General features: G+C 43.8%; 1 protein-coding gene across 1 annotated transcript in view; it reads left to right on the top strand.

Moving 5' to 3' along the window:
* Positions 1–831: 831 nt before the first annotated feature.
* The window catches only part of KIAA1549L (KIAA1549 like), a gene marked incomplete at both ends in the record, with an annotated part of 230,659 nt that continues 205,351 nt past the window's right edge, over positions 832–26,139 (top strand). The window contains one exon of the mRNA XM_084254514.1: positions 832–1,063. Coding sequence (XP_084110640.1) covers positions 832–1,063 — 232 coding nt within the window. The remainder of the gene's footprint in view (positions 1,064–26,139) is intronic.

Below are 26,139 nucleotides of genomic sequence, written 5' to 3'. Positions count from 1 at the left end.
GACTTTCCAAAAGGCAGGATGAAGAGCTTTCTGGCCTTTTCAGCTCACACACCGGAACAATTAGCAGCCCCCCCTTTCTGGGCCCCTCTAGCAGATGGATCTCCCTCCCTCTGGATAGGGGCCTGGCAGGTAAGCGAGGGGGAGGAAGCCTCCCCACTCGGACAGCCACGGCACCGGAACTGCCGCAAGGGGTCCCCCCTCGCGGGCCCGGGGCCGGCGGGGTGCGCGGGAGCGGGGGGCGCGCGGTGGCTCCGCACGGGGATGCGCGCGCGCGCCTGCCTCGCCTCCCTCGCCCGCTCGGGTGGCTACGTGCTTTCTTTGTCAATGAGGCGCCGCTCCGAGCTGCAGTAACACTCTCGGCCCGGGAGCCGGGGTTGGAGAGAACCCCGAGAGCCGCGGGAACCGAGCCCGAGCGAGCGAGGAGAGCCGGGCGCAGAGGCAGCAGCAGCCGGCGGCGGGAGGGAGGTCCCGAGCGCTCCCCGCGGCCGCCAGCCCAGCTCCCCGCAGCCTCGCCCCCTCTGTCCGCAGGAGCCGGCCCGGGGGAGGGGACCCCGGGGGCGTCCGTCCCACCCTCGCTGCCCGCGGCGCGCGGCGACCCGCCCCGTGGGACCCCGGCCCGCGCGCGCCGCGGCTCCATGCGGCCCCGGGCCCTGCGCGCGTGAAGCCGCCGCTGCCCGGAGCCCGCTGGGGCGCGGCAGGACCCGCAGACGTCCCCGCCCTCCGGCGCCCGGGCCATGGCGGGCGATGCCCGGTGAGGACCCGGGCGCCGAGAGCCGGGCTCCCTGGCGCGGCGCGGCGCGAGGCGGCGGCCTGGATGTGTGAAGCGTCCCCATGGCTTGGCAGGAGGCGAAGCCCCGGGGCCCGCGGGAAGCCCGGCGGGCAGCGCGGGGGCGCGGGGCCCGGGCCGGCGGGGGAGCAGCGCGCTCCCCGGGCGTGAGGGACGCGGAGCCGGCGCGGGGACCCCGGGCCGCCGCGCCCCAGGATGCGCCGTCGCCGCCGCTGCTGCTGCTGCTGGCGTTCCTGCTGCTGGCGGCCCTCCCGGAGCCCTGCCGGGCCGACCCGGGTAAGCACTTGGCGCTGCTTAGCGCCCGCGGGGGTTCCGGGAGGAGCCGGGCCCCCGTCGGGGCCGGCTCTGGCCGGGGTGGCGGTGCCTGGAGAGGTCCCCGCAGCGCCGGTGTCGGGGGCTTCTCCGCTCTCTGCTGAGGCTGCAGCGGGCGAGCTGTCAGAAGCAGGTCTCCCGGGAAGGCGCCGCGTCTTCTTTCTGGACAAGTTACCGGATCCTCCCGCTTCGTTTAGATAAGGGCTCGGTGTGTTTAGGGCACCTTAAGGGGTGTGTTTTAGTAGGACACATTTCAGGGTGGAGACAGCCGCTGCATGTTGGGCTCCCTGTTGGGTGTCCACTGGTTTTAACTGCACGAAATGGCTAGAGAGTTTCAGGCAGTTCTCGGTGTCAGCGGTTTTCCCAAGGAGCGTCCCCCCAACTCACCCCCCACCCCCCAATGTTGACAAGGGATCGCTTTTCTTTTAGGGTAGAGATACCTGAAATAGTGGCTTGCATCTTGCAAAAGGGACCCATGCACTGGTCAAGTGTTTAATTCAGTTTGAGGGAGGCTAAGCTCAAAATAATAATTCTTAGACGCCCAAGAATTCTTAGGAAATCGATTTCTGTAATTCCTTGGACGATTCTGAGAAATCTGTTTAAGCTATTCCATTTAGGGGGAATTGCGCTAAGGTGCTTCAGAACTTAAACTGGACAGTCAGCAATTGTCTTTGAATTAATGATTACTGTGTCAATTGTGAAGGCAGGCTTTTGTTTCTGATGAAATTCTGGGCCCTTGGGAATATTGCTCTCACCTCAGCTTATACGATCAGGTAGTTTTGTGGGTTTAGCAAGGACTAATAAGGATCCTACCCCCACCCAACCCCCACCCTCAGCTAGCCTCTTCCCCCAATTATGAAGGTGTGCATACTGTTACAGATAAAAGGGTTTCTGGTTAAAAATATTTCTTGTCTTCAATAACTTAATGCAAAGCCCTTTTTCTGTGATTTACTTAAATGGTCATCTGTGTGGAGTGTCTGTGTGCAAGTTACTGCCAAGGAATTTTCTATTGTGATTACAATGGTGACAAAGTACAGTAATCTTTAGATGTGTGTCTGAAACCTGAGAAAAGCCTCTGACAGATTTTAGACCCCCCAATTTTTTTTATAATAAATTTTATTTTTATATTCCCCATACAATTGCAACCCCCTTATTTTGACCCGAATCCCTCCCCTCCCACCCCCTTACCCCCCATAGAGTGTCTCTGGTTCATAGTTTTTTTGTTGATTTTGATTTTCACTTTCTTATAGTTATTAATTTCCTTGGTCCCTTATTTAAGTTTTCTAGATTCCTGCTATGAGTGAGACCATCTGGTATTTTTCTTTTAGACCCCCCAATTTTTATGCCACTAGTAGTTTTTAGTGTATTTGTCATAGTGATTGAAAGGCAGGTCCTAAGTCAGACACCTGTAAATGCTTAAGTATTCATTGGATCAGAAACACACTTTGAGTTTTCACTTAAAATGAATCAGATCCTTGAAAACAGTCTATGTGATACTAACGTATGGATATTGTTCATTTGAGTGCAAATACCAAAACCTGTTTAACACCTGTAATATGTGACTTGGATTTTATGCATTGTTGGGTATTCTATACAGAATATGGTGTAGAATTGTTACATATTGATTTCTCTGATCACTTTTGAATGCTTGCTCTCCCTCCCTACTTTTGTACTTTCTTTCTGAACCTCTGGGCTTTTTTTTTTTTTTTTTTCCAGGCTGTGGCCCTAATTTAGGGGACTTCTCATCTACAGCTTTTGATTTTAGCCCTGGTGTCTGCTTCCTATTTTCTGTTAGTGTGGCAGTGGTGGGGATAACTAGGAAAAATGCCTTGATGAAAATGATGTTGAAAATCATCAAAGTTGTCCCCCCAAATCTCTTTCCCCTTCTCAATTGTAACTTGTTGCTTCCTCTGTGTTTTTTGGGGGTGCTCTTTCTGTTTTTACTCTTGATGATAATTCTCTTTGATCCCTCTCCCCTATGGAGTTCACTGCTGGACTCTTGGGGGTTCCTTTTTCTGGGTTTGTGTCTGATCCAGTTTTATGACATGTTTCTCAGTCAAAGAGTCACATGCTGAATTCCTTGTCTTTTTTTAGTCCTCTTAGCCACATCTTTTTAGTTCTTATTTCTAATTTTTTTTTTAAATCAAGGTAATGTTGGTTTACATTGTTGATTGTGTCCTAGCAGCATAGGATCTCCCCCTCAGGTGTTGTTACCACACTGCACCCACCACCAACACTGTGTGTCTACCATCACAGTCTACTTTGCCCCCACCCCACCTTACCCCCCTCCATCTTGCCTTCTACCTGCTTTCATCTGTTTTCACATTTCCGCTTCACCGCAAGGTGGGTGAGTCCTGGACCTCATGCAGGGCATCCTAAGGGGTTTGTGTGAGGAAGCAGGGGCAGGGGGCAGGCAGGAGAAAGGATGACCCTTTCCTGGGCTCTTTGACTGTGAATAGTCAATCTGGTTTCAAACTTCTTCTGAGGGGCAGCTGTGATTTGGTGCTGCCACTCACTGCAGAATGTGTCCAAAGGCCGAGTGGTTATGAAAAGCCAAACCTATGGTATTAAGATTCTGTTAAAATGCAAGCTTTCCTCTCTCCTGTCCTTTGCAGCATCACTGTTCCTCGTTTCCTAAGCAAGGCTGAGCCAGACATTTGCCCTGGTGGAAAAATGGTTAAAAGTGGATTTCACCCTTCATCTCTGGACACCTTGTAGCGTGTTCCCAGCCTACTCTCCGCCACTCCACCCTCAGGTCTTTTGCTTTGTTATTCCTGAGGAATAGGACATCCTTCTCTTCTCCACGTAAAGGAAAGGCTGCTGCCTCAGTGTCCTTTCTCAGACTACCTCTCCTAATGTCCACCTCCATGGAACCCTTGCTCCCAAGCAGTGACCTCTCCTTTGGATGTGGGAGATTGGCATGGGAAATAAGGCTCTTTCTAGCAGCCAGCTTTGATGTCCTTCACTCCCTTCTGCCATCAGTGCTCCAGGAACAATAGTAAAGTTCAGATTTGACTTTTGAATCATTACTGATCTTCCATGCGGCTCATGTGAGTGAGCGTTTACTGTGTGTGCCTGTTAAGTGTGGGTGCAGTGCTCATTTCATGTGACTTTTATCTCTGGGTCTCTGTTCTCTCATCTGTGAAATGGTCATGAAACCAGCTCCCATCTCTTTGGGTTGTTGTGAAGATTAAGTGAGCTAACACATCTAAAGTGGTACATAGTAAATGCCCGGTGGGTGCTAGCTGCTTTTGTAAAATGGCAAATATTGACTGAATATTTGACTCTGTCCAGGTCTGCACTGAGCAGGGCATCCATAGGTGACTAAGGAGAAGGCAGTGTGTAAGAGTCCCTCATTAAGAGAGTGATATGCACCCTTGAACTCTGAAACTGTATCATCAGAGCTAATAAAATGAAGACACAGTTAATCTGGGAGAGCAGGGACCTTGAAGGTTGAGGAGGTGTTGGCAGGACTGATGATGATGGCATTTCAGGCAGACAAAGCAAAGGGCCCTTTGTGCTAGAGCACTGGAAGCTTCAGAGAGAAATATCAGGAAGCCTTTGTGCACTGGGGCTTCCTCAGGCCCTGCCTACTCACAGTCAAAGGTGGAAGCAGGGAGATAAGGTAGGATGAGTTAGATGGTGGTAAGAACTAGTTAGATTTGGACATCTTTTGGAGATAGAGCTAACAGAATTTTCCCATGAATTAGAGGTGGGTTGGGAAGAGAATGTGAAGATCCAAGATGGCTGCAGGGTTTTTGGTTCAAGTTTCCAGAATGATGAAGTTTCCATTAATTGGATGGTGGAGGCTCAGGATTGTAGTAGAAAATAGTTGTTTTGGTGTATGTTAAGCTTGACATGTTTATTAAACATCTGATTGAAGATGGTGGGTTGCTACTTGAACAAAGTGGTCTGGACTTCCAGGCTGATATTGGGTACAGAGATAGAAATGATGGCACCATTAGCATGGAATTATCTAGCTTTCTTTCTAGATAAGGAGTCTATCTAGGTTTCTTCTAGAAACCTTTCTTTCTAGAAGATCATTTAGGATCTTTCTAGAAGAAACTAGATAGGACTATAGAAATGAGAGGACATCTAGCATTGAATCCTGGTATACTGTAGCATTGAGGGCTCAGAAAGTAAGAGCATCAACAAAAGAGGTTGGAAAGGACTAGATGGGGACTAGCACTGGATGTTGGGTTTGGGGGTATGGAGATGCTTGGGATCTTGAGAGGGAAAAAGAAGAAAACAGACAGATAAAAAAGACAACTTGTTTAAAGTCTTTAAAGAAGGAAGGTGGGTGAGGAGAGGGTGAAGATGGGATATAATTACATTATGTTCACACTTTCTCTTTTTAACATTAAAGATATATAACAAGAATGCTTGATCTGATGTTTGAACAAATTTTTTTCCCAGTGTAGTATATTCGGGCTTTTTACTCTCAATGCTAATTATGAGTGCTTCAGAGATACTTGCAAGATGTCTCAAACTGTACCCCCTCCTTCGACCACCCCCATTCCACACTCAAAGCAAAGGAGCAGTAGCACTGCATTGAATGTGGACGGGGAGATGTCTGCTCCCTGTCACACACCCTTCCTTAGAACCCAACATCACCAGTAGAAACTTTGAGAAACTGAAATTCTGATGACAGCCAGGGACTCTGTCCAAAGTCTGCTGTGCTCAAGTCTTAAATTACTGGAATGTGATCTGAGAATATCGACATGAATGTGCACACTCCCTTTTCATTTTCATTAACCTTTAAGCCTGCATTGTGTCCTTCTTCCTTTTCCTTTTTTTTTTCCCCCCAAACAAACAACTCTACTCTTCTCCAAACAAAAATGAATGGTTGGAATGATCCTAAAACATTTTCGTTGCTTGACAACATATTACAGGGGATTTCTAAACACACACAGGGACACATTATTCTAGGTCATGGGATGGCTGCCCTGGGTGGTGACTCTCTTGGGGGGGCTGTAGGACCAAAGGAGCAGTTCACATTCTGGGTATTGTAAATGTCAGTTACTGTAGCTGTTGGGAAGGTGGCAAATGAATCAATGATTGGCAGTATTTATTCAGCCCCTGGTATGTGCTAGGTCAAACGCTCCACTAGACACTGGAGGTTTAGTCGAGGACAGGCCTGACCACTGCCCTCAAGCAGCCGGTAGCCCAGGACAGGGGACCTTTATGAGCTGGTTGGAGAGGCAGGTGGGTAAAATACCTCTTTGAATTGGGTCAGTTAGGGGGCTTTGTCCACAGAGGCAATCTGTTCTGGAGCCTGTGAGGGGAGGAAATGCAGGGCGCCAAAGTTCTGATTTCTCAAGAAAAGTACTTTATTTAAAATCTTGTTTTCAAATGTCATCAACTAATTCAGATTTTTGAAATGTCATGCTGTACAAAGAGAACACACCCATGAGCCACCAGTTTTTTTTTCTTTTTTAAGTCAAGTTTATTAAGGAATCATTTATATACAGTAAAATTCACCCCTAAAAAGGAAATGCATGAGTTTTGACAGAAGTATCCAATCATGGCTCCACCACCACAATCCAGATATAGAACGTTTTCATCACCTCCAGAAACTTCCTTCTGCCCCATTGCAGTCAGTCTTCTTCCTCCATATATCTAAGCACCAGTCTATTCTCCATCCTAAAATTTTGCCTTTAAATGAGGCCGTGTAAGTGTGGGTCTGGCTTCTTTCACTTAGCAAAATGGTCTTGAGGATTACATATGTTCTTGCACATACTTATGTCTAGTTCTGTCCTTTTTATTGCCATGTAGTATTTCATTACACCAGAATTTGATAGATACTGGGTTGTTTCCAGTTTTGGGCATAAAAGTCTTTGTATGGGCAGTTTTCATTCTTGGATAAATACCTAGAAGGGGGATGTTTGGGTCCTATGTAAGGTATTGGTTTAGCCTAGTAAGAAACTGCCAAATGCTTTTCCAGAGATGTTCTATTTTGCATTCCCATTAGCAATGTGTGAGAATTTTATTTGAAGTTTTTAAATTTTATATATTTTTTACATTGTTCTTCATTTTTGTACAATGCATGCTCTCTCATCTTGGTTATAGTCTCCATGAAATTCCCACCACCCAGTCACCCGTGTACCATCACTGTAGTCCCTTGTGCTCTTCCCATCCCTGTTTTGATCCTGCTCCCCTCTCTCTCTCCCCCACCCAATGTCTCTGGTTTATAGTTGCCTGTTGATTTTGATATTTACTTTATTGTAATTACTTTTTTTTCCTGATCCCTTATTTGGATCCTCTACCTTCCTCCTAAAAGAGAAACCATCTGGTAATTTTTTCTTTCTGGCTTATTCCACTGAGCATGATCCCTTCCAACTCCATCCATATTGCTGTGAATAGCATAGGTTTATCTTTTTTGATTGCTGAGTAATATTCCACTGTGTATATGTACCACATCTTCTTGATCCAGTCATCTATTTTTGGGCATTTGTATTGTTTCCATAGCTTACCTTTCATAAATAGTGCTGCAATAAACATAGGGGTGCAGGTGTTCTTTTGAATTAAAGTTTTGCTGTAGATATCTAGGAGTAGAATTGCTGGATCATATGGAAGCTCCATTTTTAGCATTTTGAGGAACCTCCAAACATCTTTCCATAGTGGTTGGACCAGTTTGTATTCCCAATGTGTGAGAATTTTGATCACTCCTTTGCAACCTCACTGCCTCTTGATTTTCTCAACTTGTAAAAAATGTATATTTCAGTCATTCCAATAGTTGTTTTACATTTCTCTAATTACTAATGATGTGATTATTATATATCTCTACATTTCTTTCTTGTCATCCATATCTCTACTTTGAAGTGTCTTAAAGTCTTTTGACTGTTTAAGAATATTGCATTGTTTTCTTATTGAGTCTGAGCTTTCTTTACATATTCTGGATACAAGACTTTTATCAGATATGTTTCTTGCAAGTATTTTCTCCCAATCTGTGGCTTCTCTTCTTTTTTCATTTTATTTACAGTGTTTTCCAAAGAACAGAAGTTTTAAATTTTGATTAATTCTGGTTTATCAACTTTTAAATTTGAGATGTGGTTTTTGTGTCTTAGGATAGAATATTTGTCTAGTCCAAGGTCACAAACATCTAATTTCTTCTGGAAGTTTTATAGTTTTATTTTTACTTTCAGATCTGTAGTTTGTTTCATGTTAATGTATGTAGTGCAGGCTAACAGTGAAGGTAAATGAAATAACATATAGATGTTTGATTGTTCAAGCATCATTTTATTGAAAAGACTTACCTTGCTCCACTGAACTACCTTGGTACCATATAAGTGGAGGTTTAGTTCTGGACTCTAGTTTGTTTCATAGATTTATACCTCTTTTCCTTATGCCAATAAAGCACTTCTTTGAATTTTATAGCTCTGGATTTCTTAACCTTGGTGCTATTGACATTTTGGACTGGAGCACTGTCCTGTGTGTTGGAGGGTGTTTAGCAGCATTTCTGGCCTCTGCCCAGTAGATGCCAGTAACTGTCCCCAGCCCCAGCTGTGACAACCAGAATGTCATCCCCTAGGGTAAAATCACCCCTTCTTGAGTTCCAGTGCTTTTGCTTTATAGCAAGTTTTGAAACCAGGTAGTGTAAATTCTCTTTTTCTTTTTCTTTTTTCAAAATCTTTTTGGATATTCCAGGCCTTATCTTTTCCTTATTCATCTTACTATGTTCTTGTTTCTATTGAAGAAGCTTGCTAGCATTTTGATTGGGATTTCACTGAATCTAGATCAATTGGAGAAGATTATCATAACAATTTTGATTTTTTTGATCCATGAATATATCTCTCTCCACTTATTAGGTATTATTTCTTTTCTTTCATCAGTGTTTTGCGCATACATGTTTTATATATGTATTTATATGTTTTATATATGTTTTTATAAATGTATTTCATAGTTTTCAATGCTTTGGTAAGCAATACTTTAAATTTTTCCTTGTTGGAATATAGAAATATGATCCTAAAGATGTTAACTTTCTATCATGTGGGGCTTCTAAATTCACTTTAATTCTAGTAGCTTTTTGTCAAATCCTTGAGAATTTTCTAAATATTTAGAAAATCATATTACCTGTGAATAGTTTTGTTTGTTTTCTTGTCTTTTTGCACTGGTTAGAACTTCAAGTCTATTATTGAATTATGATGGAGAGAGTGGACATCCTTGCCTTGATTGCTGTCTCTACGGAAAAATCTTTTTTTTTTTTTAAGATTTATTTATTTATTTGTTTATTTATTTATTATTTATTTATACAAGCACTGGGTACAGTCAGAAGCGCGGGAGGGTGAGAGAATTCACCAGAGCCAGAGCAGGGAGCAGAACAGGCAGAAGGACCAAAGTACACTGCTGAGGGGAGCAGCGGGCGGCAGGAGAGGTCTGCGCGCCATGTGGGACCCTGCTCCGGTGGCCGGGGAGCAGCTAGGGACCGAACCGGCATTGCAGAGGCTGCGGGCAGCTTTGCAACCCAGTGCTCAACCGCTGGGCCACCAGGGAGGCCCTGGAAAAATCTTTTTATTCACTGTTAAGTATAATGTTAGCTGTAGTTTCATTTTTATTTGTCGAGGCCCATTGTCAGGTTGAGAAACTTCCCTTCCATCCCTAGTTTGCTGTCAATTTTTATCATGTGTTTTGTCAAGTGATTTCTTTCTATTTATTGAAATCATCACAAGGTTTTTCATTTTCAGTCTGTAAAAAGACAATGTTGAACCATCCTTGTATTCCTGCAATAAACTCCAGATTGATCATGATCCTGATCCAGATTCATCCAGCTGGGTCTGATTTTCTAATGTTTTTGTTTGGAATTTTTAAAGTGTTATGCTCACGAAGGATGTTGGTCTGTAGTTTTGTTTTCTTGAAATGTTTTGTCTATCGCTTCTTGGCCTTTTGGCTAAGATCAAGTGAAATGTTTTGTCTAGTTTTGGAATGAAAATAATGTTGCTCTATAAAAAAGTAGGGATGTATTCTCTCCTGTTTTATGGGTGTATTTGGATGGAATGGGCATTATTTCTGCCTTAAGATCTGTGGTCTTACAGATGACATTGAGGATAATTCAAGGGTTTCTTTAGCAAAATAGAAGGATCAGTTATCTCTGTATATGTCTTCATTCTCAGGGCTACCAGTGGACACTTCCTAGATATTGGGATATGGGTTTAGTTTCAGGTCTAGGGTGAATGACCTGGGTAAGGGAAAAATGTATTGGATGAGTTCAGGAAACAAGTCACCTTTGGCTGACTGTGGGCTATTTGTCAAGTTACTTCACTTTCTAGGGCTTTAGTTTCCTCATCTGTAATAAGAGCCTCAAGATCCTGCCTTTCCCCCCTATTCCCCTGGCTATGTATTTGCCAGTCTTTTTTTTTTTTTAATTTTTTTTTTATAGAGGCATGTTTATTTATTTATTTGTTTGTTTGTTTGTTTGTTTGTTTATACATGCACTGGGTACAGTCAGAAGCGTGGCAGGGTGAGAGAATTCACCAGAGCCAGAGCGGGAAGCAGAGCAGGCAGAAGGACCGAAGTACACTGCTGAGGGGAGCAGCGGGCGGCAGGAGAGGTCTGGGCGCCACGTGGGACCCTCCTCCAGTGGCCGGGGAGCAGCCGGGGATCGAACCGGCATTGCAGAGGCTGCGGGCAGCTTTGCAACCCAGCGCTCAACCACTGCGCCACCGGGGAGGCCCTGTATTTGCCAGTCTTAAGCAGATGTTTTAGTGAGTCATATCAATTGCATTTTTACCTCTTCCTATATTAGTGCCAAGTCCAGTCAAGGACTCTCAGGATGAGAGTTATTTTGTTGTAATGATTTCAGCTTCAAGCCAGACCAAGCATTGACCTATCTTTAATCTTCACTGACTTTTGAAAATTATGAGAGGAACATGTATGTTATTAAATTTAAATGGCACATGGTATTTGCAATAAAATGCAAATGGTCCTGTTGACCCCCTTCTATTTCCTTGAGTTGTGTTGCCCAGGAAGTACGATGGATTCTTCCAGACCTTTTTTTCATACAAATATTCATCCATATATGTATGCTCACTTAATTTTTTATAAGATAAAGGATGTAATATTTAGTACCTTGCTTTTTTCACCCAAATACTCTGTTGTATTCTATCTTTCCATGCTGTCAATTTTGTCATAAGAGAATTTGAACTTCTCCCTGAAACACAGAAAAGCCTTTACTAGAAAACAATTAAAAAACCCAGAGTGGATTCACCCGCAGAATTAAAATATCTCATATGACCATTCCTCGTATTTTCTCTACTCTGACTTCCTTCCTGGAAAAAACTTCCACAGATGTTTAAGGAAAATCAGGGATCCTTTCAAATACCAAATTGATTGGGGATAAACACTGTGTTTAAAACAACTAATGTAGATGTAAATAAGGCCATGTAGCTGCCTCAAGTATTTAGCCCAAGGTCATTGCTGCACCTGCCATCTGTCCACTCAGGCGAGACTTTGCCTAATGCATCTTAGCCACAAGAGAGGAATCTGATTTTGATTTTGATTTATATACATTAAATCTATTCTTAGCTTGAAATAAAAATCTCTGACGTCAGAAATACAAAACGGCTTTGGCATTTATGCAGTACCAGTAAATAGGAAGGTTTAGAATATTTCTAACTTAACTCTTTTGGTGTGAAATATGGAATTAAGTGTCAGAATGAAAGCAGGACTCCCAAACCTGCCCCTCTACCTCTGTCCCTGGTATTGAACACCGTTGCTCTGTCACTTACCTTTTCATTTACCAAATGTCAACAGAAAACCAAGGGATGCTGAAGAAAAATGTGAAGTCTGAGAAGAAAATGTGTTGAAATTACTAGTGCGCCTTTAAAGTTCTTGTCAAAAAGGGCTGAGCAAAAATATCTCTAAACTTACATACTTCATAATCAAATAATCTTCATTTTGAAAAGAATAGGAAGATCTGGATTATGAACATTATTTTGAATTTAATTAAACTGGATAGAAGTGTATTCAGAAATCAGTGCCATAGAGCTCTCTTTGCAGTTTCCTGTTATTATCTTGTAATACTGGAGGTGAACACATGAATCAGCCTAGTGAATCCTACAGAGACTAAATCTGTTTTAGTGGGATGGAGAATAATTTCTTGTCCATAGACTGGCAATAAGAATGACATTTTAAACATGTGCTTTTCCATTCTTGTGGCTAATATATGTTCTTTTCCCTCTAGGGATAATAGTCCCCAGATTTTGGTACAGCACCTCACAGTTGTTGAAGTTGTTACTCTTTTTTTCTTACTGGAATCTCATTTCACTCTTAAGTATGGGCTGAGAATAAGATTTGCTAAAGATCACCTCATGGTCCAGGGGATTTTTACATTATTTTAGATTCAAGGGACAGATTACCTAGCTACTCAGGTAAAACCAACTCAAGTGTGGGACCTCAGGCCACAGGAGAATCTAATGTAATATATTCAGAATGGGAATGAAGTATTACTGGGCCATATGGAGACTATGATTAATTGGTAGAAATATTAGCTAAAATTTTTGAGCAGTTACTACTTGAACTTTCTCATTTGTTTCTCTCAACAACCCTGTGAAGTAATTCTGCTGTGCTCTCCATGTTTGACATGAGGAATCTGAGGCACACAGAGTAACCTCACAGCAATACAGCCAATCTCATATAAGTAAATGTCAGAGGTGAGATTTGAACCCAGGCCCTTTGGTTTCTCAGCCCTCACTCTGCTTCATTAGGCTGCTTTCTTTGACAGGGGCTGAGGAGCTGGCTTTGTGTCTCTTTTTTCACAGTCTACATTCATCCTTCTGCCTTTTTCTACAAACTGGCTTCTCTGCTTACCCGGAGAGTCTTGGTTCCCTCATAACCACGCCTTGCAAGGGGCTTTTCAGTACTAGTACTCACTGCCACCAGAGTTGGCAAGACTTTTCAGTTTATGTGCCCACCATCCAGTCTGTGTCTAGGTTGTCTGTTTTCTCAGAGGGAAAATCAGAAGTAAGAATACCCCTGATATGCTCAGCACATGGTAAAAAAATGATTCCCTGGGCTGACCCATCTTTCAGCTGTGGGCTTTGGTAGAGGGCAGTTGTTAATAAGATGGTACAGATGTGGCAAGCTTCCCCAAATTTATCTCCTTCCTCATAGCAGTAAAAAACAGGTTCACGTGTTGGCAAATTGGCTCTATGAAAAGAGACAAGGACAAATGACCTGATCTATAGTGTTGGCCAATGTCCATGGTGTAAATACTCCCACCACAGCTAATTTCAAGCTATCAGTTTGACAATGAGAAGGGAAGAGATTTGCACAATTGGCTCAGTGCCCATCTGATGCTACCCGCCCAGGGCTCGATGCAAGGCAGCTTACCTAGTCAGTGTGGCTTGGCTCCTGGGACTCTGCAGTCTAGGCTTAATATATAACCCACTAGGCGGGTTTATAATTATGTAAACGGGAATAAGATTTCAAGGGAGAGAGGATGGAAGTTAGGTTTGATGCACACATTTCAATTAGCTTGAAATACCTCGTCCTAAGTGGGTAACCTAGTAGGCACAGAGATGCTTTCTAAAAAATTAGTTTCCTTTGCCTGTCATGTCTCACTTGTGACATATATTGAACCCTTTCACTGATTTTAAGACACCAGACTTCATTTTCTTGGGGGGGCATTGGTTTTGTTGTGTGGCACTGGGAGGTGTTCATTTTTCCTTGCTCCCAGATGTCAGTACCTCCTCCTCATTTGGTCTTGTCACTCATGGACTCCTCCATCTTCCAGCTAGAGATGTGAGCATGTGGTGGCCTGTTAGATATATTTCAGTTGAATACATACTATTAGTCTTGATTGGAGGTTTTTATTTATGATCATAAGGTCATCAGTTAGTTCATGTATTTATGCTAAAAGCCATGACTGCCACTTTTGACAGCGTGTAAGATGCCGCCACAGATCTCAAGGCCTGTCTCCTGGCACATCTGGGAAGGGGGCTGGGGGCCTTGGCACCTGTGTGCTACTTACAGTTCTGCTTATATCCCCCCGAATTGCCACCTGACGTGGCCATTGCTAACCCTGGCCAGCTCTCCCAAAAGGTGGAATTGGCCACTGGGGATGGAGTGAGGAAGGGGTGACAGTGTCAGTTGCTCTTTAGACATGGAGCTCCAAGTGTCCTACTGGTAGGAGGAAGGTCAGTGTCTGTGCCTATAAAAATAGCACGGTTAATTTATCCTTTTAATTTCCCTCGGGACATAGCAAGAGAAAAGTTGTACAAGATTCTTTTTTGTTTCATTGTCCCAGATTGTCAAAATGTTGACTCTAAATGAGAGGGCTAACATAACTCCCGTTGTGTTAGTTGTTGGATCAAAGGTTTTCTCTTATTTAATCCCCATGATGACATTGTGAGATTGTTTTTGCCCATTTCACATGGAGCTACCATGGCGAGAACATTTAAGAAATGGTGTTGCCCAAGGGCACATTGCTTGTAAGGGATGAAGATGGATTTGAAACCACATCTGACTGCAATGTAAATACATTTCTAGTTATACTCTGCAGGCTTCCCCCTTATTTTATTAAATTTTCAAACATGGAAGATTTGAAAGGACTGTACAGTGAACAGCCATATACCTACCACCTATATGGTATAATTAACATTTTGCTATATTTGCTTTATCATTAGTCTTTTCCTCTTTCCATTCATTAATTCCTCCTGTTTTTTTGGACACATTCAAAGTAAGTTGCAGGTATTTGTACAGGTTACCCCTGAACACTTCAGCATGCACACTATTGATTAGGGTTACTTGTTTACAGTTTTTTTTATTTAAAGATTTATTTATTAATGCATATAAGAACTGGGGTATAGGCCAGAGGGGTGTGTGTGGGGGTGGTGGTGACAGGATTTACCAGAGACAGTGGGGAGCAGAACAGGCAGATTGACTGAAATACACTGCTGAGAGGAGCAGCGGGCGAGACAGAAGAGGTCTGCTACTCCGTGTGGGTCACCTCCCTGGCTGGGGATCAAACTCATGCTGCAGTGGCTTGGATAGCTTGATAGTGCTGACGCTTAACCCCTTGCACCACCAGGGAGACCCCTGACTTTTTTTTTTTTTGAGATAAAATTTATATACAAAGAAATCCTAAGTATATATTCTTACATTTTTGACACCTGGGTAATCCAAATCCCTGTCAAGATATAGAACATGCCCTTCACCCCCAAAAATAAGTCCCCTCTTGCCAGACATTCCTTTCCCTGTTTACCAACCCCTCCCTCCCCTGCCCCAGGCATCAGGATTTTCCTTTTTTCACCATGGTTTAATTTTCCGATCACACAGTGTTAAATAATCGCATCTGCTGTTTCTCGTGGCCTTCTCATATGTATTATTTCAGACAGCATTTACTGAAAACCTGGTACATGGCAGGTGTTGGGCTGGGGGTAAGGGGTATTGGGTGGGGGGAGGAAACAGACATTAGCTCATGTGGGGGAAAGAAATGTCATCAGTTCCTCATAATTACCGGTGGAGGTGAGGGCTGTGAAGGAGAAACCCAGGGCACAGAGTTCCTGAGAAAATGACTTTTGAGCCAACATCAGAAGGATGAATAGGAGATAACTAGGCGGGAATTTGGGCAAAGGGAAATGTGGATATTATTATCTGTGGTGGGAAGGAGTGTGATTTTTTTCCTCCAGAACTGGAGAGAAGGTGGGTGTGGGCAGGAATCAGAGAGAGAGTGAGCAGTGGATTAGGCAGGAGTCTAGCGGGGGCCACGTCACATGGGACAGGCTGTGGAGTCTAACCTTTATCTTAACACAGGGACTAGACCAGTTTGAGTGGGATTGAACCCCCATGGTGAGACAAGAGGAACTGAACTGTAGAATTATGAATTAGAGGGTGATGAGCCTAGTCCTTTTGTCATGGACAGTGCTCTGTACTGCCTGTTGATGTCACTCATCTATTTGTGGCTGAAGGAGAAGCAAAATGACCCATAATTCTGGCAACAATCTAGCACAACCATTGTCAGGATAGGTGTGTGGTTGGATGGTTGGAACCTGACCTTTTTTTTTAAAAGATTTTATGTATGCATACAAGAACTGGGGTGTAGGCCAGAGGTGCGGGAGGTGAGAGGATTCACCAGAGACGGAGTGGGGAGCAGAACAAGCAGATCTACTGAAATACACTGCTGAGGGGAGCAGTGGGCAAGACAGGAGCGATCTGCTATGCCATGTGTGCTGCTCCCTGGCTGTAGATCCAACTCGGAGCAGTGGTTGCAATAGCTTGATAGCACTGAGACTTAAACCCTGCACCACCAGGGAGGCCCTGACATCTTTTTTTTTTTTTAATGAGCCTTTTACAAATATAATTATAACCACACCTCATCATGGTTTCTGAATCTTTAGATTCAGTTTCCCAGTTGACACATTATGGGTGATTTTTGTGTTTCATCTACAGTCTGAGTTAGATTTAGTAATCATTGATATCTCCTACGTATCTCTTCTTTTAGGAATTTTCAGTTCCATCAGCCCCAGTTAGTGTTTATAATATCCAAGATTTTTGTTTTGTTCTTTTTTGGGGTGGGACAAGGGGGTGGAGGAAGGAAGTGAACACTTTTCTTCTCTCTTCTAAATTTTGTCAGTTTATTGTCATGCAGCCAAGGAAGAACTGGTAAAAAAACAATTCAAATGTCTTCTACGTTTTCATGGTCCTATTCAGGAGGCGTAAAATTCTTGCAAGTCCCCAAGCTTACCTGGTAGTTGAGATTCCAGGCGGTGAGCTGGCCAGCTGGTGGAATGGATATCATCTCGTACAAATGGGCATCTCCCATGGTGGACTGCCATCCAGAGGGCCTTCATTTTAAATTCCCGTGGCTCCATCTACTGCCCACTGGCCATCTGTTCCCCTCCACCCCAGGGTTTGGCTTTGCATGTGACGTATGCCACCTCTTCGGAGTCACCTGTGCCCACCTTAGTCCTTTTACTTTTTAATCTCATCCTAAACCTTGGAAATGGTTCCAGCTTGTCTCACTGGTGTTGTGAATTCACAGTGGCAAAGACGAAGGAGGGAAGGAGGGTGTGGCACATTGGGGTCATAGGCAGAGGCTCACTGGCTCCTCTTGGTGTGGCTCCTCAGCCTGGGGGCTCAGCTTTTTATTTGCCAGCGTCGTCAAGTAGCCCTGGCTGGAAAGGAGCTAACTCCTCTCACTCATGCTGCTAGGAAACTGACTTTTGACTCCTCACCAGTAGGTTGCTTATCTCGAGCCATTTTAAAGAAGGCTGTTTAATAATCTGTTCTGAATTTGGTAGTAATTAACAGAAAAAATTTCTTTCATTTTGATATCATTTCAAGTATTTCAGTAGTTGTGATAGTCTTGTCAGTTCCTGAGCTTCCTGGGACAGCACGTCTTTAAGAGTCAGAGATACTTGCAAGTGTGTGTAGAAATCAGCCAACTAAGTATCTGCAGAACCTCAGGTGCAGCTGGCCCATCATGGTCCTCATAGCTTCAGATACCCCTGGGGTGGGACCCTGGGATCTGGGGGGAGCCACCACCCTAACCACCACATGGAATGCCTCTCCTGGAGCTTCTGCAATGGACATGCTCCCCCCGCCCCCACTCTGGGACTCCCCATTTGGCTCTTGCATGGACTACCCCGGTCCTGTGCCTCCACATGGTGTGCATGGATCTCCCCACTAATGGCACCTCATGGCCACATGGATCCTCTGAGAACCCCACCCTGTGGCTTCCAGTGTGGACCCCCCCTCCTCCCAGACCCTCTCCCCGACCTCCGATTCCCCCTGTGGCCCATTTTGAGGCTCTCTCCCTCAATAATTTCATATTATCTTTCTTCCTGTTATATCCTTCCAATATCTTTTCAATTCCTTGGATCAACTGGAGTTGCTGTAGCTACCTGGGGCTGAGGCTTTAATACTTTTCAGGCCTTTTTTTTTTAAGTGTAATTTTTTTCACAAGAAGTTTTATTTATTTAAATTTTCCTATGTTGAGCCTATGTTAAGTAAAACTAAACTCCTTATTTATGAGAAAAATCAAAGCAAACAAAAAAGCCAAGTGTCTGTAGAATCTTTTACCATGTGGTGAGTACCAGAAGGCTTGTGCTAAGCAAGGTTCCCGAAGTGGGACCAGTGGTGCTCTTAAGGAATATGCACAAGGACATGATTGTGTGAAAATAGCTAATTGAATTTTGTAAGGTAAAATAGCCAGCTGCAACATAAGTGGTACAGAGAATAAATGGTAAAGGGATTACCTGTTTTATTCTGCATGCACTGGGCTATTGCATTCGGCACCTGCTTTACTCTGGGTGCAATAGGAATAGATTGGTGAGTCCCTAACGCTAAGAGCCTGTCTGAAAGATCAAGAATTGCTGAGTGTCTGTGATCTGGACCCAATGGTCTAGTGCTAGAGGCCCTCTGGGAACTTCTTACTTGTTGGTATTTGGTAGAGCAGGTCTTGGAGAATCACGTACCAGCAACAGACTCTTCAAAAGAGAAGGTGGCAATTTGCTTCTGAAACATATTCTTACCACAACACATAGTGGACACTGTGGCATAAAATTCCCTTTAGACTGTTCTAATTGAGTTGCCCAAAACTGTAGATTATCTTCACAGCAAGTCCCCAACATGTACCTTACAGGGAAAGTAAGTTTCCACCTATTTCGTCACCATTTACTGTGTTCTGATGCTCTGCTGAGTGCTTGACGTGCTTATTAGGACTTTTAATCTTCACAGCCAATTTTTTTTTAGTTAATTCTGTTATTTTATTTTACCGCTAGGCATTTTTTTTTTTTTTGTTTTGGTTTGTTACTCTTGCAAAAACACTCTTCACAGCCATTTTATGAGATGTGAACTGTAATTACTTCCATTTTATGGATGGGGAATCCAAGGTAATGTAATGGCCAAGGTAATGGCATAATGATGTGGGACCTGTCCCCCTGTACAAAGGCCTGTGCTCTGCCCACTGCTATGCTGAATGCTCTCCTAAGGTACTTGCTCTGTCCACCCAGCCACATCCCAGAGCTCAGGATGAGCTGAAGCATTTTTACCCATAAACCCACATTGTCTGCTTATTGAGACCTTTCTATCTATGTGTCTGTGGTATGATCAGGCCATAAAAAGTGTTTGACTATGGCTGTGGCCATGAGGATATCCACATTTCAGATTTCAGACACATGTTGATCCCAGGCCTTACTGTTGGGGATAATGAGAATAGATGTGATTGCATTTTGACCCCCATAGTACTTGGAATTCAATTAAACTGGCAAGAATTCTCAAGGATTTTATACAATTCTTCAAAACTCACACATACAGATTGAATCAATTCTGCTTTTGATCTTGTCTCAGTTCTTAAAAAATGCAAAGGTCTGAGTCACACTGTGGCTACATCTAAACACAATTTAGGTGCTGTGGGATATAATTCTGAATTTGCCCTTTGAGCTTGGCGAATGATGAATTTGTCTTGGGGACTCCTCATTTTCCCTGTGCTGGGTGACCAATTCCATTTCTCACCCTGGCAATACTGAAAATAAAGTTTTGGTTCCCAGCTACCTTTTATGTAACTCACGTATGTTGATGCTGGAGAACTGGATCGGTTATGGATGTTAAGAATTTTCTGCATCTAGATATTCAGCTTCAGTTTTCCACTAGATTTCTTATATAACCTCTATTGAACTGTAGTTATTGAGCACCTGTGTGCCAGGTGTGTTCCTTTTCTCTTGAGCAACCCATTTCTCAGACATATACTGAAAAGCAATTATCTGCAAGGATTCTTAGGTTTTTAGGGCCTCTGAGGATCTGTAATATTGTAGGGTGAGGCTTGGGGAAGCTTGGTAAAATAGAAATACCATTAGGATTTGGAGTATAGGTTTTTGGAGTATAGATTCCCTCAAAAGCAAGCAAACAAATATGTGTTGGCTAGACAGATAACAGTGATTTAATCCATCTCCCTCATTTTATAGATAAGATATAAAACCTGGAGAAGAATCACTTGGTCAAATTAAGTAACCGGTTATATTGAAGTTTGCATTTTAAGATTTGGAACCTCTTTTTAAAATTTATGCATACAAGAACTGGGGTACAGGCCAAAGGTGTGCAGGTGGTAAGAGGATTCACTGGAGACAGAGTGGGGAATAGAACAGGAGGATTGACCAAAATACACTGCTGAGGGGAGCAGCAGGCGAGACAGGGGAGGTCTGCTGCACCATGTGGTTAGCTCCCTGGCCGGGGATCGAACTCATTCTGCAGTGGCTGCATATAGCTTCATAGGTTGTGTCTTAACCCCTTGCTCCACCAGGGAGGCCTGGAACCTCTTTTTACTTTAAGCATCAGCAATAGGATTAGGGCATAAAATTGGCCTTTCAAGCATTTTCCCGCTTGGGCTGTCATCTCTTTCTAAATAGCCAAACAGCAATGAAAAGTATGAATATCATTAATCCCATTTTCTGGAGGAGTGGCCCAGGTACACAGAGACTAAGCGTCTTCCTTGCTCCCTGGTTAAGGATGGAGATAGACTTGGGGCCCCAGAGTCCTGTCTCCACATCCACCCCGCCCTGCCTGGAGCAGTGTCCCCTCACATTGGAAGGCCCCAGGCATAGGCTGAGAAGTAGAAAAGGGGGGAGACTAGTGAAGAGAAGAAGACACAGGGTGAACAAACACGGTATTTTGGGTTCTGCAAAGAGGTTTCTTCTCTGGCACTACCTGGAATGTGTGAGTGGGAAGCTGTTTTGAATTTTTCTGCTTTATTCTTTCACCTTCATACAAAAGCCTCCTCTTCTTTGCAATTCCTGTCTTCCCCCTCCTTGTTGCTGTCACCTTCTGACTTTGCAGACACCTGGCTCCGCATTTAGGGAGGATTCAACACACTCAAAGTCGTTTCATGCCAAGTCCTGCCGTCAGGGCAAACAACATCAGGCTCCACGTGATAACCCACCCTGCCCTACCCCAACTTCAGCACTTCCTGACTTCTTGGTTGGGACAATATTTCACTTCACTTCAGCCACCCTTCCTGAGTGCTGCACCCCGGATCTGCCGTGGGGAACTTGTGTCCCCTCTGAAATCTCAGGCCCTGCTATCCCACTCTCTGGCCAGGCAGCAACTCTTATCCTTCCATTGCATACTTCCTTTTAACCACTTTGCCTACTTTTGGGTCTTGCTGTGGTTTCAAGCTACTCCACCTCTGGCTTATTTTTCAGAGTGTGATATAATTGTCATCATACACTATGTATGTTTCTTTCACTTGCAGATTTATATAAGGGCCCTCCATGTCTTTTCATACTCATCTATCAATGAGTGGGCACTTAGGTTGTTTCCATATTTTAGCTGCTGTAAATAATGCTGCAATAAACATTGTGGTGCTTCTAATTCTTTGAGTTAATGATTTCATATTCTTCAGAGGATTGCCCAGGAGCGGGATTGCTGGATCATATAGTACTTTTGTTTTTGTTTTCCGAGACTTCTCTGCCTCTGACTTTTATCTTAGTCCAGCTCATCCATCATGCTTCTTTTCTTTGTCCATCCCAAACCTCACACCTGTCTCAGTCCCCTTGTCTTTCTGTTGTTCTCAGTGTGCATACCTTCAAATTTGGGATAGTCTAGGCTTTCACTGTCTCTACTTCACAGACTGCTGAAAATGTAAACGTAGCCTGATAATTGGTACCCTTAGAATTCCTGTCTCTAGTATTCCATAGTCAACTGGTCAACACTGTTTGTCTCCGAAGGGTCTCTGGTGCCAATAGAAATCTCTTCAGATTCAATAGTGCCAATCCCCATTTCCCCAGATGGCTCATCCAAATTACCCATGACTCTGGGCCTCCCTGGTGGCGCAGCTGGTTGAACTCTGCAGCACGAGTTCGATCCCTGGCTGGCCAGAGAGAAACGCACATGGTGCAGCAGCTCTCTCCTGTCTTGCCCGCTGCTCCCCACAGCAGTGTACTTCAGTCAATCTGCCTGTTCTGTTCCCCGCTCTGTCTCTGGTGAATCCTCTCATCCCCCAGCTTCTCTGGCCTGTACCCCAGCTCTTGTAAAAATACATAAAAAATCTTGAAAACAAACAAACAAAAAACCAAATTACCCATGACTCTGCCTGAGCCTTCTAGCCCCTCTTCTGTCACCCAGCCCCTAAACGACCTCTGGGCCACCATCTCACCTTGTTCACACCTGAAATGTGTGTGTGCACGAAGGTTCTGTCCTAGGCTTCCGTCTTCAACTTCTCCAACATCTAGGTGTAGACAACTCAGCCACATATCTCCAAGCAAGCCTGATGACGTCTCCTTAATCATTTGGATCAGGGGTCTGTGAACCCCTTGAGTATTCTTTTCCAAGTTTCTTAGATGGCAGTACACAATAAGAACTACATTTTCTATTTTGACCCGGCCTGTGCATACCCCACAACTGAAAATAAAAAAAGTGCCTGGAAATATCCTTACCTATTTTCCTCCCTCTGTTCTCCTTTCCTCTTTCCATCGCTTCCCGTCCTGCCTCTACCCTTTTCTTCCTTTTCCTTCCAAGCAGGTCATGACCCACTAAATTGATCTCATGGTTCACTAATGGACCGTAATACATACTGTGAAAAATCACTGCTCTGCGATGTGTGTGTCGGTAAATAATAAAAATTATTATGGAAATTTTCATATATTTAAATTTAATGAGTATCATATTTGTGTTTTTCTGGGAGACAGGAACTTCCTTAGCATTCACCTTTCCTCGGGTCTGATGAGAACAGATATCATAACACCGACTTAGGTATTTATTTTCAGTGGGATTTGACACTGTCAGCTTCATGCACTCGAGCATAGAAATGAGTGGTAATTATTTCGAATGTGGGCCTTTTGCATCAGCTCTCTGACATGTTCTGTGTTGTTTGTTGTTAAATGAAGTTAATATTTGCAGACTCTCAGGGAGGACGAAATGGATCCATTAAATCTCTAGTATGTGTTGGGTGAGGCACCATAAAAAGGATTTACTTGCTGAAGGAGGCTTTGTGAAACCTTCATTTAAAGTCAGCTAAAATAGGGGCCTCCCTGGTGGTGCAGGCAGTTGAGTGCAGTGCTGTGAAACTGTTCGCAGCCTCTGCAGCACAGGTTCAAGTCCCGGCCGGCCAGGGAGATAACCACATGGCGCGGCAGACCTCTCCTGTCTCACCTGCTGCTCCCCTCAGCAGTGTATTTCAGTAAGTCTGCATGTTCTGCTCCCTACTCTTGTATCTAGTGAATCCTCTCACCCCCCACACCTCTGGCCTGTACCCCAGTTTTGCATGCATAAATAAATCTTTAAAAAAAAAAAGAAAAAGAAAAACTGAAGTGAGGTTTGTTGTAAGGCTGTGTAGGAAGATAACAGGAAAGATGCTACAAGATGAACCAATGCTGATTTGGGCCTCAAAATCATTTAAACAGTGTGTTCTTGAGTAACTGAAAACTCAAATGGAATTGCCATAATAAATGACAAAAACATTTCCAGATTAGATGTCCTCTATTATCCTACTATATGTTTTGTTTTCCAAAGACCCATAAGCTGCATTAGGAGTTATGTGTCTTATCCTTGTCCCGGGTTTCCCTCGGTCTGGCTTCAGGAGAGGAAGACCGTAGTCAGCAGGCTTATGGACCTGGCCTGCTGCAGGGAAGGTTAATGGTTTCCCCAAGTAGGGCTATTTATTATTACCCACGAGTACCACTCCTTTGAGTGATTCTGGCAGTTGGAGCAAAACGAACTCATTACTACAACAGTCAAAGAATGAAAAATGACCACTGTGATGAGTCCATTTTTTTTTTTTTAACTTTGGTAACACAATGACAATTTTATTATAATTTGTGTGTGTGACTCTGACAAAACTGGCATGCAGAGAAGAGGGAGAAACAAAATCCAGAATCCCAGACCCTTGTCCACCTGCGGTCCGCATTTCTGCTGTCACTGAGTGTGGCTTTAATTTGCTTGGCTCGCTGTCTGCATGGCTGCGAGGGGTGCAGCCTCCCGCGGGCTCCCTCTTAGGCTTCACATGTGCACAGGCCATCTGGCAGCTCGAGTGTGCATGTGCAGAGGAGGGGCGGCTGCCCGGACCCCTCGGCTTTCCATTTGGTGCCTCTGTTTTCAGATGATCTTTGGTCCAAATTGTATGACCCCGTGTGTTTCGCAGGCAGGTGGATGTTGATGGGGAGGCTGGAACACAGCCTTCCCCTCCCTGAAGCTGGGCTGTAATCTGGCAGAGAAATGCCGCCTGCCTGAGCAAAGCTCCCAGAGCCTTGAAATTCAGGGGGGGCCTGACATTTGCTCTTTTCTACATTCTTCCTCCAGGCCCCCTCCCCATGCTGTATCACAGGGATTACCTCCATCCATCTTGCTTCACACATCTAATTGAAAAGGATCAGGTCATCTTCCAGTTACTTTACTTTTTTTTTTTTTTTTAAACTCTTTAGTTAACAGTTGCTTTCATATTCTGAGGTATCAGATGATGTTTCTTGCCACTTAACCTCTACTAAGCGTGGCACTAGTCCCGCCTTCCTGAAAATTCCTCAGGGACTTATACACTTAAGTTCACATCTGCCTTTGAGCTTCTGTTTCCATTGAATGAATTCAGTTCAGGAACTTACTCTCCTTGTTCTTCACATCTCCATCTAGATAATGTGGGGCTCTTTGCAGACACCCCACCTGAACTAAGCATTAGAGTATTATATTGCCAGAACTTAATTTTCTTATAACTAACAGTCTGCACATTTTGACCATCTTCACCCATTTCTCCCATGCAGCAACCCCCAGGACTCTGGAAACCACCTGTCTGTTCTTTGTATCTAGGAGTTCAGTGTTTTACCTCCCATGTAAGATTTGTCCATGTTGTTGCAAATGGTGGGATTTTCTTTTTTTATGGCCGAATAATATTCGGCGTGTGTGTGTGGGACATCTTTTCCCCCCATTTATATGTCAACACTCTTAGGTTGTTTCCATCTCTTGGCTAATGCAAATAACAGTTCTGTGAACATGGGGGCGCAGATATCTCTTCAAGATTGTTAGGTCATATCGTAATTCTGTTTTTCATGTTTTGAGGAACTTTCAAGCTGTTTCACATATAGGGACCACACCAATTTACATCCCCACCAATAGTGCACATGAGTTCTCCTTTCTCCACATCCTTGCTAACATTTCTTCTCTTGTCTTTTTTTTTTTTTTAAAGATTTATTTATGCATACAAGAGCTGGAGTACAGGCCAGGGATGTGTGTGTGTGTGTGAGAGAGGATCCAACAGAGACAGAGTGGGGAACAGAACAGGCAGACTGACTGAAATACACTGCTGAGGGGAGCAGCGGGCGAGACAGGAGAGGTCTGCCGCACCATGTGGGTTTCTCCTTGGCCAGCCGGGGATCGAACTCGTGCTGCAGAGGCTATGGATTGCCTCATAGTGTGGTGCTTAACCCCTTGCACCACCAGGGAAGCCTTTATCTTGTCTTTTTGATGCTAGCCTTTCTTACAGGTGTGAAGTGATTCTTCATTTTGGTTTTTGATTTGCATTTCCCTGTTGATTAGTGATGTGAGCACTTTTTCATGTACCTCTTGGCCATTTGTATGACTTCTTTGAAAAAATATCTATTTTATTTCTCCGCCCATTTTTATTTTTTATTTTTAATTTTTTAAAAGATGTATTTATGCATACAAGAACTGGGGTACAGGCCAGAGGTGAGGGGGAAAGGGTTTGAGGGGATTCACCAGAGACAGAGTGGGAAACAGAATAGGCGGATCTACTGAAATACACTGCTGAGAGGAGCAGCGGGTGAGACAGGAGAGGTCTGCTGCGCCATGTAGGTCACTTCCTTGGCTGGGGATCGAACTTGTGCTGCAGTGGTTGTGGATAGCTTCATAGTGCTGTGTCTTAACCCCTTGTGCCACCAGTGAGTCTCTGCCCATTTTTAAAGTAGAGGTTTTTTTTTTTTTTTTTTTTACTATTCAGTTGTTTAGTTTAGATATTTTGTATATTAACTATGTATCAGATATGTTATTTACAAATATTTTCTACTATTCCATAAATTGCCTTACTTTTTAAAATTTCTTTTGCCGTGCAGAAACTTTTTAGTTTAATGTAGTCCTCTTGTTTGTTTTTGTTGCCTTTGCTAAGA

The sequence above is a fragment of the Talpa europaea genome, assembly GCF_964194135.1.
Source record: "Talpa europaea genome assembly, chromosome: 1".
NCBI classification, from domain to species: Eukaryota; Metazoa; Chordata; class Mammalia; order Eulipotyphla; family Talpidae; genus Talpa; species Talpa europaea.
This window is presented reverse-complemented; position numbering and strand designations above follow the sequence as displayed.